This window comes from Puma concolor, chromosome E2 (genome assembly GCF_028749965.1).
Source record: "Puma concolor isolate L17-30 chromosome E2, mPumCon1.1.hap2, whole genome shotgun sequence".
NCBI classification, from domain to species: domain Eukaryota; kingdom Metazoa; phylum Chordata; class Mammalia; order Carnivora; family Felidae; genus Puma; species Puma concolor.
Window position 1 is genome coordinate 48849603 of NC_141681.1, and position 12448 is coordinate 48862050.

At 51.5% G+C, this 12448-nt stretch overlaps 1 protein-coding gene across 2 annotated transcripts; it reads left to right on the forward strand.

Annotated features, from left to right (window-relative positions):
- Positions 1-153: 153 nt before the first annotated feature.
- On the forward strand, positions 154-11260 carry SNRPA (small nuclear ribonucleoprotein polypeptide A). Of its 2 annotated transcripts, none has more exons than XM_025914606.2 (7): positions 154-309; positions 761-855; positions 4043-4215; positions 6908-7087; positions 9032-9205; positions 9650-9738; positions 10878-11260. In XM_025914606.2, exons 2-7 carry the CDS (start codon positions 783-785, stop codon positions 11035-11037), a joined length of 849 nt encoding a protein of 282 aa, XP_025770391.1. In that variant the 5' UTR covers positions 154-309; positions 761-782; the 3' UTR covers positions 11038-11260. The 2 variants fall into 2 exon arrangements, with proteins under 2 accessions (XP_025770391.1, XP_086545960.1); XM_086689834.1 differs by lacking the exon at positions 154-309 and adding an exon at positions 398-416.
- Positions 11261-12448: the final 1188 nt, after the last annotated feature.

A 12448-nucleotide genomic window follows, 5' to 3' on the forward strand; every position in this document is an offset into this window, starting at 1 on the left:
AGAGACTGAAGCGCGAGCGGCTTCTCCATTGGCAAGAAGCTCGTGAGGGGGCCCGGCCTTCACTGATTGGTCCGTGGACCCCCAGGGGAGGGTCCGGTGGGGCGTTTTCGGCCGAGGCGGGAACCCAAATGTCGTTTTGATTGGCAAGTTTTGGGCGAAGGGGCGAGGATTACTCTGATTGGTTAAGCTGCTGAGTTTCGGCACGGGATTGGCTTGCAGAAAGACAAGGGCGGGACCAGAAGAGGAAGCTTTTACAGTCGGCTCTCAGAAACGTAGGAGGCGACACTTGCGTGAGCTGCGCCTCTGTTGGTGAGTAATCTGGGGTGCAGGCGGCCATCTACGCCGGGCGGGCGGAGCGCTTGGCGCCTGGGCTTTCCCGTGCCTCCTGTGGAGAAACTATTTTCCCGCTGCGCGAGGTTAGGGCGCCGCGGAGTTGTCTCTCCTTAACTGGCTCTTACATTCGCACTTTTTCTCCTGGGCCGCCCTTTGAGCTCGTGGGCCTATGGGAGTTGCCACTTAGGACGCTCCGCCTACTGGTTCGCGTAGAGCATCCTGGGACTCGTAGTAAACCTCTCGAGATTTCCCACGCGGGGAGGCGGAGCCGTGTCCTGCTTTCGCTTTGTTTTCCAATCTCTGCCTACTTCCCGCCTCTCCTGGCTTCCTCGTGAAAGGAAGATCCCTGAGCAGCCCGTTAAGCCCGCTTTGGGGCAAAGGATTCGAAGAAACCCAGGGCTGAAGTTAACCTTTTTCCTTCTTTCAGCTCTACCTCGGCACCTCTCTCCATGGCAGTTCCCGAGACCCGCCCCAACCACACTATTTATATCAACAACCTTAACGAGAAGATCAAGAAGGATGGTGAGTTCTCAGGATAGTCCGGATTCCAGGTTACCTCGCACTCTTCCACCTCCAGCATTCACTTCTCTTCCTTCCCTTTCTCTAGCCAGCCAAACTGTTAGGGTTAATCCTTGAGCCTTTGCCCACGCTGCATTCTGTGTCTCTAACACTCCTTCAGTTCATCTTACCAGCTTGGCCATCAACTTGGTCACTGTCCGTCCTTCAAGGCTTCAGCTCACAGGACGCCTCCAAGAAGCTTTCCCCATCCTCTTTCCCCTCGGGTGCCTGCCTCTGACTTCCCATAGGCCCTGGACATCTCCCGCTCAAGCCCTGATTGCTCTGGGCTGTTATGTGAGCATGAGGGTAAGCTCTGGGATTGTCTTGGTCACTGTGGTGTTTGTTCTCCCCGATCAGCCCACGATGGATAGGTTTTAATTTCAAAAAGAAAATGAGATCGTAGTAACGATGGCTAACACTGTTACCAGGTACTGGTATGTAAATCTCTGTTACAGTAAATTTTCAACAACAAACCTTCAGGAAGGAGCTATTACTCCTGTTTCTCAGATGAGGAGACAGGCTCAGGCATGATGTGATTTGCCCAGGGTCATGCAGCAAGGTGAAGTGGTTGAGGCCACCACTACGGAATTCTGCTTAAGACCTTGATTTTTGGGGCGCCTGGGTGGCTCAGTTGGTTAAGCGTCCGACTTCGGCTCAGGTCATGATCTCGCGGTCTGTGAGTTCAAGCCCCGCGCCGGGCTCCGTGCTGACTGCTCAGAGCCTGGAGCCTGTTTCAGATTCTGTGTCTCCCTCTCTCTGACCCTCCCCCGTTCATGCTCTGTCTCTCTCTGTCTCAAAAATAAATAAACGTTAAAAAAAAAAATTAAAAAAAAACAACTTGATTTTTGACATTATCACCTTGATTGAACCTTATTTTCTATATTTGAAAATTGAGCAAAGTCCTAATATTTTCTTTGCGTGGATGTTACGTGGATTAAATTAGCTAAACATCCAAACAGTGTTGACTTTTATGGTACCTGGCAGTTAGTATGGGCTGGATGGAACTTAGCTCTTATTATCACCTGAAGAAAATTGTTGGGAGAACCAATGGAGCTTGCTGGGATTAAGTTTTGAGGTTACCAATAAAGTTACTGTTGAAGAAAGAAAAACAAGCCACGTAAATCCCTTATATGCTCCTAGAGTATCATGCTCAGCCAGTTCTCTATGATGCTGGGAAAACACCCGATGACAGACATTCCCCGTTTTGCCTTCATGGAGCCATATTCCATTGGGAAAGACAGACCTGCTTCCAGACAGTGATACCCCAGAGTCGCCAGGGCCATGATTGGGAAGCACAACCAGAGTGATCAGGACTGGGTTTGAGCACCTAGGTAGAGGGATTTGTTCCCTTTCGTAGAAGAGGAGATGTCGTGGAAAAGCCTTCCAGGTCGAAGAAACAGTATATATGATGTGAGGGAGAAGAGTGTTCTGAACCTGGACCAACATATGATGGTGTCTAGGGGCAAAAGAGAGCCCAGGCTATTCTGGAAACTACCAAGTAGTTGTGTGTGACTGAGGCTTGGGACTCAGAACCTTCCAGTGAGCAGTGCGCTGATAGCTCATGGGATCTTGTGGGAGGATAGGCCCATAGACTTTGTTCTGAGGGCATCTGGGAGCCAGGCGAGGGACACGATGTGTGGAGGGTGAACTTGAGTGGGCAGGAGAGAAGGGAAAGAGAGAGGCCCAGAGTCCGGGGGAATGGCCGAGCCTCAGACTGGGTTCACGGGTGTGGCGGATGGAGACCAACACCAGAAATGGCGTCAGCAGAATTTTTGGCTAACTGCGCCAGAACACCTTTTACTTCCCTCTTGGCCCCACCCTCTCCTGAATTTGCTTTTCTTTCCTCACCTGGTCTTTCAGCAAGTATCTTCAGCTCGGGTGCCTTTTCTGTGAGATTTTTTTTCTTTTAACATTTTATTTTTGAGAGAGAGACCGAGCGTGAGCAGGGGAGGGGCAGAGGGAGAGGGAGACAGAATTCAAAGCGGGCTCCAGGTGCCGAGCTGCCAACACAGAGCCTGAAGCGGGGCTCAAACTCACGAACTCACAAACTGTGGGATCATGACCTGAGCTGAAGTCAGATGCTCAACCGACTGAGTCACCCAGGGGCCCCGGTATTCTATTCTGTTAGGTATGGCAGTTTGTTAGTGAGCTATGGGTTCAGATGGACTTGGGTCCTGGCCCCCATCCCAGCTCTCGAAGGCTCTTCCCGGTACCTTCGGGACACTCCTGTTGAGCCAGTGGCAAATCCTCCGAGAGCCTATTTCCACGTTATTAAAAAAGTGAGACCATTACAGTTGCTGCCTCAGGAAGCGGTTGTAAGAATTTAGTGAAGTTCTTTCCGTAAGAAGATGTTTAGTGGTATTGTTATTCATGCAACTGTTTTTGGAGAAGCGTGGGTGCTACAGCCTGCACTGAGCATGGGGATACTGCAGTAAACAGTGGAGAGGCTTGTGGCTCTTCAGGATAGCTAAACGGCAGGTTAGCCAGCGTGACGTCAGGAGGTGGGAAATGCCGTGAGGGAAAAGCAGTTAGGTACAAGGAGTGGAGAGAGCGACGGTAGGTGGCATTTATTTAGACAGGGTGGTCGGGGAAGGTCTCTGTGGTGGGAACACTTTCACTGAGACCTGGGTGACCAGAAGGAGAAAGGTCTTTACCGTGGAGGCAGCAGCCAGCGCAAAGGTCCTGAGGCCACACGTGTGTACCGGCCTGAGAAAGGGCTGTGAGGCCAGTGCGGCTAGAGATAACGGGAGAGGGGTGGAGTGTGGGGGGATGATATTGGAGATGTTGGCCAGGGCCACGTCACACAGGCCTGGGTCAAGGTGCCGGTGACAAAGAAAAGAAGGCTCCCGTGTATCGAGCATTTACCGTGTGCCCTTTGTTACGTGTGGCTCCTGTACTTTATGCGACAGCCCCAGGAGGCAGGTACCAGTACTGTCCGTGCACACAGGGGAGCGCACACAACCCATCCCAGTGATTCTTGGCTGCTGGTGGTGTTGCTGCCTCTTGGGGATTCCAGACCTGTGGCACCGTGGCCTTTGGCTGATGGTGTCCATTCTGGGCCCTTCCTGGCTCTGAAAAAGGAACTCAACCCCCAGGACAAGGTACCAAGACCTCCAGTCACCCACGGGTGCTTTCCTTCCTCCCCCTGCAGAGCTGAAGAAGTCCCTGTACGCCATCTTCTCCCAGTTTGGCCAGATCCTGGATATCCTGGTTTCCCGAAGCCTGAAGATGAGGGGCCAGGCCTTTGTCATCTTCAAGGAGGTCAGCAGCGCCACCAACGCCCTGCGCTCCATGCAGGGCTTCCCCTTCTACGACAAGCCCATGGTGAGCGCTGTGGGTGTGGAGGGTGTGCACGCACCGCGGTGCTGTGGCAGACTGGATGGGTCTGGGCCTCCCGTCTCCCGCCGTCCAGTCTCCTAAAGTCGGCAGTCCCTCTTGCTGTTTGTCAGCATTCACTGTTCTTTGTACTGGGGTGGGGGTGGAGGACACGCAGTGCCCCCAGATGGTGACCTCTTAGAAGTGTCAGGGCTGGGATGGGGGAGGTGCCCAGAGCTTGGAGAGCTTAGAGGAGGCACCTTACCCAGTCCAGGGGTTCAGGGAAGGCTTTCTGGATTTGAGGCTCCAAGGAGAAAGACTAGCTGGGGGAAGCAGGGGAGAAAGCGTTAGATAACCGAGAACATTAGGAAAGTGGGTCAAGTCTGTTTGGCTGGAGCGAAAGGGTGGGAGTGGGGGCAGAGTATGGCCTGGAGAGCAAGTCAGAAGTCAGGCCCAGGGGCCAGAGTTTGTCTTGCAAGTGGACTTGACTCTGCGGGTGGTGGGGAGCCATGGAAGGGTTTAGGGAGTTGCCTCTGGCCGTTGGGAGAATGGATTTGAGGGGGGAGGTTAGGGGAGGCTGGGTCAGCTTCCCAGGTGTGAGGGTTTGGGCCAGGACCAGGGCGGGGGTCGTGAATGGGGAGAATCGGGTGGGTTGCAGGTGTTCAGGAGACTAAGTGGCCGGCCGGGGGGGGGGGGGGGGGGGGGGGGAGGGGGGGCTGCCTTCTGGGAGGTGAAGAATGGCTTAAAGTGCCCGCCCTGAACTAGAATTCCTGCCACATCACTGGCAGACATCTTTGGTTCCTGGGGCCTTTCCCCTTGTCCCTCTTAACCAGTGTTTGAGTTACATCTGATTGGAATATGCCTCCCTGAACCTACTCCCTTGGGTAGGGAAAGCAATGCGCAGGTGTCCAGGTCCCAGGCAGGTCGCCTCCTGTGGAAGACAGTGGGCCCTGGGGGCCATGGGGTAGCCTGGAACCCTTCCCTCCATGTTGGGAGGGGGCACTGATTTGCCTGCTGTTTTCTCTGGGCGTGGGAGCCCAGACTTGGCCACATCTTCTGATGTTTTTCTGGAGCAGCTAGAAATTAGTTTTTGAAGTATAAAGACCACGATCTTACTTGATCCTCCTCCCTGCTCTGCTTCCCAAATCACCCCTTGGACCATATCAAACACTCAAGCACCAGTGAGCTCTGTCGGGGAGCCTGTCAACCCTACCTTCAAAATATCCACCGCTGCCTACTCCTCACCCCTCCCCTGCTGCTGACCTGGTCTCTGCTCTGACCCCTGCTCCCCACAGGCTGTTCTCTGTGCCGCAGCCACAGCGCTTCTTCCAGCACACCAGTGAAGTCTCATCACTCCCTGCTTATGACACTCCATGGCACCCAGCTTTCTCAGGAAAAAAAAGCCAAGTTTCACCAAGGTCTCCAGAGTTCCTCCGATGCCTCTGTGATCTTACCTCCTTCTAGTCTGCATTGATTTTGCCTTTTCTTGAACACACTGCACACCTTCACTCTGCTGGTCCTTTGCTAGAAGGCTCTTTCCCTAGATCTCCCTCCATTCCTCTGTCTCTACACCAGGGTCACATCATTGAGGCCTTTCCTGGCCACATCTAAAAAAAATTTTTTTTTTTTAACATTTATTTTGAGTGAGGGAGCATAAATAAGCACATGTGTACCTACAAGCCTGGGAGGAGCAGAAAGGGAGTGAGAATCCCAAGCAAGTTCCGCGGTCTCCAGACCCCAACATCAGGCTCGGTCTCACAAACGACGTCATGACCTGAGCTGAAATCCAGAGTTGGACATTCAACCAACTGAGCCACTCAGGCGCCCCATGAAATTTTCAGTTCTTAATCTTTTTTTTTTAAAGTAGGTTTCACACCCTATGTGGGACTTGAACTCCTGACCCTGAGATTGAGAGTCCCATGCTCTACAGACTAAGCCCACCAGGAGCCCCTGAAATTTTCAGTTTTTTTCAACACTTCCCATCCACTTCTCCAGTTCACTTTTTTTTTTTAATGTTTATTTTTGAGAGAGAGACCGCATGAGCGGGAGAGGTGCGGGGGTGGTGGGATACAGAATCAGAAGCAGGCTCCTGGCTCTGAGCTGTCAGCATAGAGCCCTACACGGGGCTCGAACCCATGAACCGTGAGATCATGACCTGAGCCGAAGTCAGATGCTTAACCGACTAAGCCACCCAGGCGCCCCTCCAATTCACTTTTTAATCTTTTTTCATTGTGTCTTCCTCAGTGAATTACAGCATGAGGGCAGGGGCCTTTTGATAGGCTCATTGCTGTACCCACAGAGTCTAGGTTCTCCATAGACTACTGAGGTTGAGATTTATTAGCCTGGGAGTCTAAACTTTGGTGTGACCGGAACCCCCTTGCACAGTGTTCCTGTGTTGCCCTTTTTTTCCTCAGGCTTTCTGCCTTTGGCCCGATGCCCAGGACTGTCCCATTTTCCCTTCAACACCCAGTGACCGAACTACGTGCCAGCTACTCTTCAAAGCACTTCAGCTCATTTAGTCCTTAGACTCATCCTTTCGAATGGGAAATACCACAGTCCCCATTTTACAGATGAGAATGTTGAGGCTGGTGATTTCTGTAACGTGGCTCTCAGAGTGACTGGGAAGGTCTGCTCTTGTACCCGGGCCATTTGGCCTTGAAATAAACCTACATTCTTCACCCTTCTGCTCTCTACTTGGCAGCGCATTCAGTATGCCAAGACTGACTCGGATATCATTGCCAAGATGAAGGGCACCTTCGTGGAGCGGGACCGCAAGCGGGAGAAGAGGAAGCCCAAGAGCCAGGAGACCCCAGCTGCTAAGAAGGCCGTGCAGGGTGGGGCAGCCGCCCCCGTGGTGGGGGCTGTCCAGGGGCCTGTCCCGGTAAGCCAGAGCCCAGGGATACTGTTCTTTCCCCCATCAGGCCTTCCTCCTGGCCTGGCTTATGGGCACAGTGTATGTGTAGGGGTCTCCCCTTGGGCATTCACACCCCCTCTCCTTCATTTCCTTCTAGAGATTGTGCGCCTGTCTCAGGGATTAAACACCTGTGTAATGGTGTCTGCACTTAGAAATGCCTCCTTGCTTGCCCAGCTTTCTCAGGATCTCTCTCTGTGTGTCAGTCCTTTGTTTTTTGTTTTTTTTTTTTCTCCCCTTGACCTTGATCCTGCTGCCTGTGTCTTTTAAGTTAATGCCTGTGCAGAAAATCCAGAGGAAGCCACGCATCAACTTTTTCTGGATTAGCGAATTTAATTTAGCAGGGCCACCAGACATAAGGTCGGTACGGAAGAGGTTTTATTTCCGTGTGCTAGCACCAAAGAAGTAGACTCCAAACTGAAAAAGAGCTCGGGAGTAAATCCAACGGAAGGTGTGTAGAATCCCCCACCAAAACAACAGAATCTCGCTGAGAGAAGTGGGAGATGAATTCAACAAATGGATGCGAGACTCAAGACTTGTTGAGATGTCAGTTCTCCACATTGGTCTAAAACTCAACACAGTTGCAATCAGAATGCTAACAGGAATTGTGGGAAGGCGCTGGCAGTCTGTTTCCAAGTGTCTGTGGAAAGGCAAAGCGAGGCAGGTGAGAATAAAGCTGGCGGACCTGCTGTAGTCATCAAGATGATGTGACGTTAGCCTAAGGGGAGGAAGATGGACCAGGAAGCAGACAGAACACAGTCCAGAAATAGGTCTGCACAGGTGTGGTTACTCAGCCTATGAAGTTACCACTGGGGTCCAGTAGTGAAAGGCCTTTTTTTTTTTTTTTTTTGCTGGTAAATGGTGCTGGGCCAACTGGGTATCTGTAAGGCAAAGAATTAGTTCTACCTCACCTGTTATCAGTTAACTTGAGATGAATTATAGACCTCAGTGTGACAGCTTAGAACAAAAAAGATTCTAGAAGGAAACAGGAAAATGTCTTTGGGACCTTTGTGAGGCCACAAAAAGTAGAGCCATCCTGTTTTCTAAACAGAATCGAGAAAGCCCCTAGTAGGATAGATGAATTACATCTGCTCCTTATTTCTGAGTCTCCACGTTGGCTTTTCTGACCGGATCACCCTGTATTTGTCCTACTTTTACCCACGCCAGCTCCCCTTTTGTCTGGCATCGGCAACGGTGTCGGAGTCACTGCCCAGCTTCCCTGTTCTTACTCACTCTCCTCTTCTGCACCCAGCTTTTTGTCCACTTTTTTTTGTCTGCAGCTGTGATTTCAACTCTAGCAGCCCCACCTCCCCGGGGTGCCTTCCTGGGTATCTCCCCTGGGTGCATGAGTTGTGTGCCCTCAGACTGGCTCCCTTCTCCCCCTTTGCCACCACCTCTCCCATCTCTTTCTGCATCTGCCCCGACTGTCCCTGTCCACCTCTGCCTTGCACTGTGTTCTTTTTTCTGCAGGTCCCTTTTTTTTGCCTTGAAGTTTATTTTTGGAAGAAAAAGTACAGCTTGCTCATTATAGCATTTCTATTCACTCCTTTTGTTAACAATTGTCAGCATTTGATTTTTTCCAGTATTTTTTTTTTTTTCTGCTCCTATATTGATAAACAAAGTTAGGTCACGTTGACTGCTTTTTTTTATGTTAGAAAAAAAATTTTTTTTTAACTTTCTGGCTTGAGTTTGCCCTTGAAGCTTGGGTCTGGTTTGCTCCATCCATTTCCCTTTGGGTGACCTTTGTCTCTATAGGTCCCTTTTTCACCTCTTTCCAAATCTGGGTCTTTCTCCCTGTTGTCTTTCACACCCAGGGTTTCTTCTGATGACCTCTTCTCTCTGCCTCCTGCTGACCCCAAACCTGCCTCCTGCCCGTCAGCCGCCCCCCTCAGTCCTGCCTCCCTCTCTCTGCAGGGCATGCCCCCGATGACTCAGGCACCCCGCATCATGCACCACATGCCGGGCCAGCCTCCGTACATGCCACCGCCTGGCATGATCCCGCCTCCAGGCCTGGCGCCCGGCCAGATCCCACCAGGGGCCATGCCCCCCCAGCAACTTATGCCGGGGCAGATGCCACCTGCCCAGCCTGTAAGTGTCTACTTCTGGGGTCTCATACAGTCAGAACACAGGACTAGAAAGGGATGGGTGGGGGTGCTGTTTTAGGGTGGGTGATCCGGGCAGGCCCCCCAGAGGAGGTGCTGTTAGATGGTAAGAATAAGGATATGGCAGTGGGGCCAGGCCCTGGGGTAGAGAGGGATCAGTATGTTTATTGGAAGAACTTCGGAAAGGCAGGGTGAGGCTAGAGCGGTGGCCAGAGCCTAGATTGATTTGGTGAACTTCTGCTCAGCCCCTGCTAATGGATACAGCAGTGCTCTTTGTGGCTTATCGTCCCATGGGGGCAAGGCAGTGTCAACAGGCAACATCAGGTGTGTCAGGTGAAGGACCGGAAGGAACTCCAGTGGGGCAGGGGGTGGGAAATGGGAAGGCGGTAAGTCCCCACTAGACTCACGGGGTCTGTTGACTTCCTTGCAGCTTTCCGAAAATCCACCAAATCACATCTTGTTCCTCACCAACCTGCCCGAGGAGACCAACGAGCTCATGCTGTCCATGCTTTTCAACCAGTAAGTGGGGCCAGTAGCTGGGCAGGGGCCCCATGGGCGATGGCCAGGAGATGGCGCCATGGGGACCAGTCTCGGGGTTGTGCAGGTGGAGCCCTGAGCCCGCTTGGGATTTGCAGGCAGGACAGTGACTGGAGGCAAAAAGGGAGGAAGCAGTAGCTGAGCATGCTGGACCTTCCTCCACTTTTGTGAGGGGTGGGGGAGTCAAGGTTCTGGGCTTCGTCTTTCCAGCCTCTGAGTCAGAAATGCAAGGTGCACAAAAAACAGCCATGAGGTGGCATGGCGCACTGGCTGGATTGGCCATAATTGGCAACTCGAACTGCATTTGCTGGCGGTGGGGATATTTAAAATCCTGCGTGCCGGGGTGTAGGCCACTGTGGCTATCGCACAGGGTAACTGTTCACTGGTTAGTGAAGGAAGGGGAGTGTGTGCTCACCTGGTGGCCCTGCTTATGATCTTACATTCTAAAGAACTTCTTTTTTTTTTTTTAAGTTTATTTTGAGAGAGTGCGTGCACAAGCGGGGAAGGTGGGGGGGCACAGAATCTGAAACAGGCTTCAGGATCCGAGCTGTCAGCACAGAGCCCCAGGCGGGGCCCAAACTCACAAATCGTGAGATCATGACCTGAGTCACAATCAAGAGTTGGGCGCTTAACCAACTGAGCCACCCAGGCGCCCCAAGCGATAGGTATTTTGTAAGAATAGCGGCAGAAGAAAGGATACCTAGTAAACTTGAAGATGGTTGCCTAATGGGGAAGGAAGGTAGGGCAGAGAAGAGGGAATGGAGAAAAACAGCCGATCATAAAAAGGGTGGTGTTTGTTTCTGGAATGGGGTGGGTGGGTTATGATTGACGAAGGACATGGCGGCAGTGTCCTGTTTCTTGGTTTAGGTTATTTATGGTTGCATAGGTGTTCACGTTAAAGTATTTCCTTAAACGATATGCTTATGTTGTGTGTACCTGTTTGTGTTAGGGTTCCTCAATGTAGCGTTTTGCATATTTGGGGCTGGATAGTCCTTTGTTACTGGGAGCATCCTGTGCTTTGTAGGATGCTTAGCAACATCCCTGGCCTCTGCGCTCCAGATACCAAAACGTTAGAAGGAGATGCCAAGTCTGGATACCTGAGGTCTGTTCCCTTTTTTCAGGTTCCCTGGCTTCAAGGAGGTCCGACTGGTCCCCGGGCGGCATGATATTGCATTCGTGGAGTTTGACAATGAGGTACAGGCAGGGGCTGCTCGCGATGCCCTGCAGGGCTTCAAGATCACCCAGAACAATGCCATGAAGATCTCCTTTGCCAAGAAGTAGCACCTTTTTCCCCTGCCTGCCCCTGCCCCCTGTTCTGGGGCCACCCCTTCCCCCCTTGGCTCAGCCCCCTGAAGGTAAGTCCCCCCTCGGGGGCTTTCTCAGAGCCGTGTGTGTGTGAGTGGTCGCCACACAGCATTGTACCCAGAGTCTGTCCCCAGACATTGCACCTGGTGCTGTTAGGTCGGAATTAAAGTGGTTTTTTTTGAGGTTTGGTTTTTCACAACCATTTGTCGTTTTTATTTTCTTGTTCTCTGTGCCTCCCTTTCTCACACATCAGAATATTCTGGGTGTTTGGACCTCTCAGGGTATTGGGGTTTGCAACCTTGGGAAAACACAGAATAGGGTATAACTTTGTCTAAGTTTCAGTTACCTTTACTACTTTGGGAAAATTTCTATTTTGTCTCCATCAGCATTCAGAGCAGGAAATTGAAACCTAGGCTGCCATGTACAGTTGGGCAGGTTGTGTACTGCACAAGGATGCTACCTTTAAGGATACACTATTCATTTTATAGATTTATATGTTTTTTCTAACATGATAGAGTGTTAAGAGGTTTTTCTTTCTTGTTTTTTAATGTTTATTTTTGAGAGAGAGACAGAGTGCAAACAGGGGAGGCAGAGAGAGAAGACAACACAGAATCTAAAGCAGGCTTCAGGCTCCAAGCTGTCAGCACAGAGCCTGATGCAGAGCTCGAACTCACGAACCACGAGATCATAACCTCAGCTGAAGTTGGTCGCTTAACCGACTGAGCCACCCGGGTGCCCCAAGAAAGAGGTTTTTCTTCACCTTTTTCAAATCTTCACAAAAATGCTTTCTGTCATAGCAGCAGTCCCCCAAAAACCATGCTAGATATTTCAGGAAGAAAAGGATGGGAACAGGGTACTCAGGAACTCATTGGAAGAATAGTAGGAGTGGCAGCCTGGGTTGGGGACACTTGAGTTCAGGTTTGCAACCTGTGACTGAACTGTAGTCTGGAGTCCTGATGGAACTGCCCCATCTCACATGGGGAGCTACTAACCAGGCATAAGGGGTGTGGCCCCGTCAAACACTGCTGATCTTCCCTGTCGGCTACCCTCCAGCCAGGAGCCTGGGGCAGGTGACTAAACCAGCTCTGGCTCCAGTGCCCTGGCGGCAGGGGAAGGTCTAGGAAATGTAGTTTCCGGTTGGACAGTCGTGTAATCTAACTGAAACTATGAATGGAAGGGGATCGAATGGGGACCTTCCTTAGTAGTCCCTCACACCCTTGATCTGGAATTTTGTTTTACTTTTGAGAGAGAAAGCACGGGAAGGGCAGAGGGAGAGGAAGAGAGAATCTTTTTTCTTTTTAATGTTTGTTTACTTTTGAGAGAGCATGGTGGGGAGGGGCAGACAGAGAGGGGGACAGAGGATCTGAAACTGGCTCCGTGCTGACAA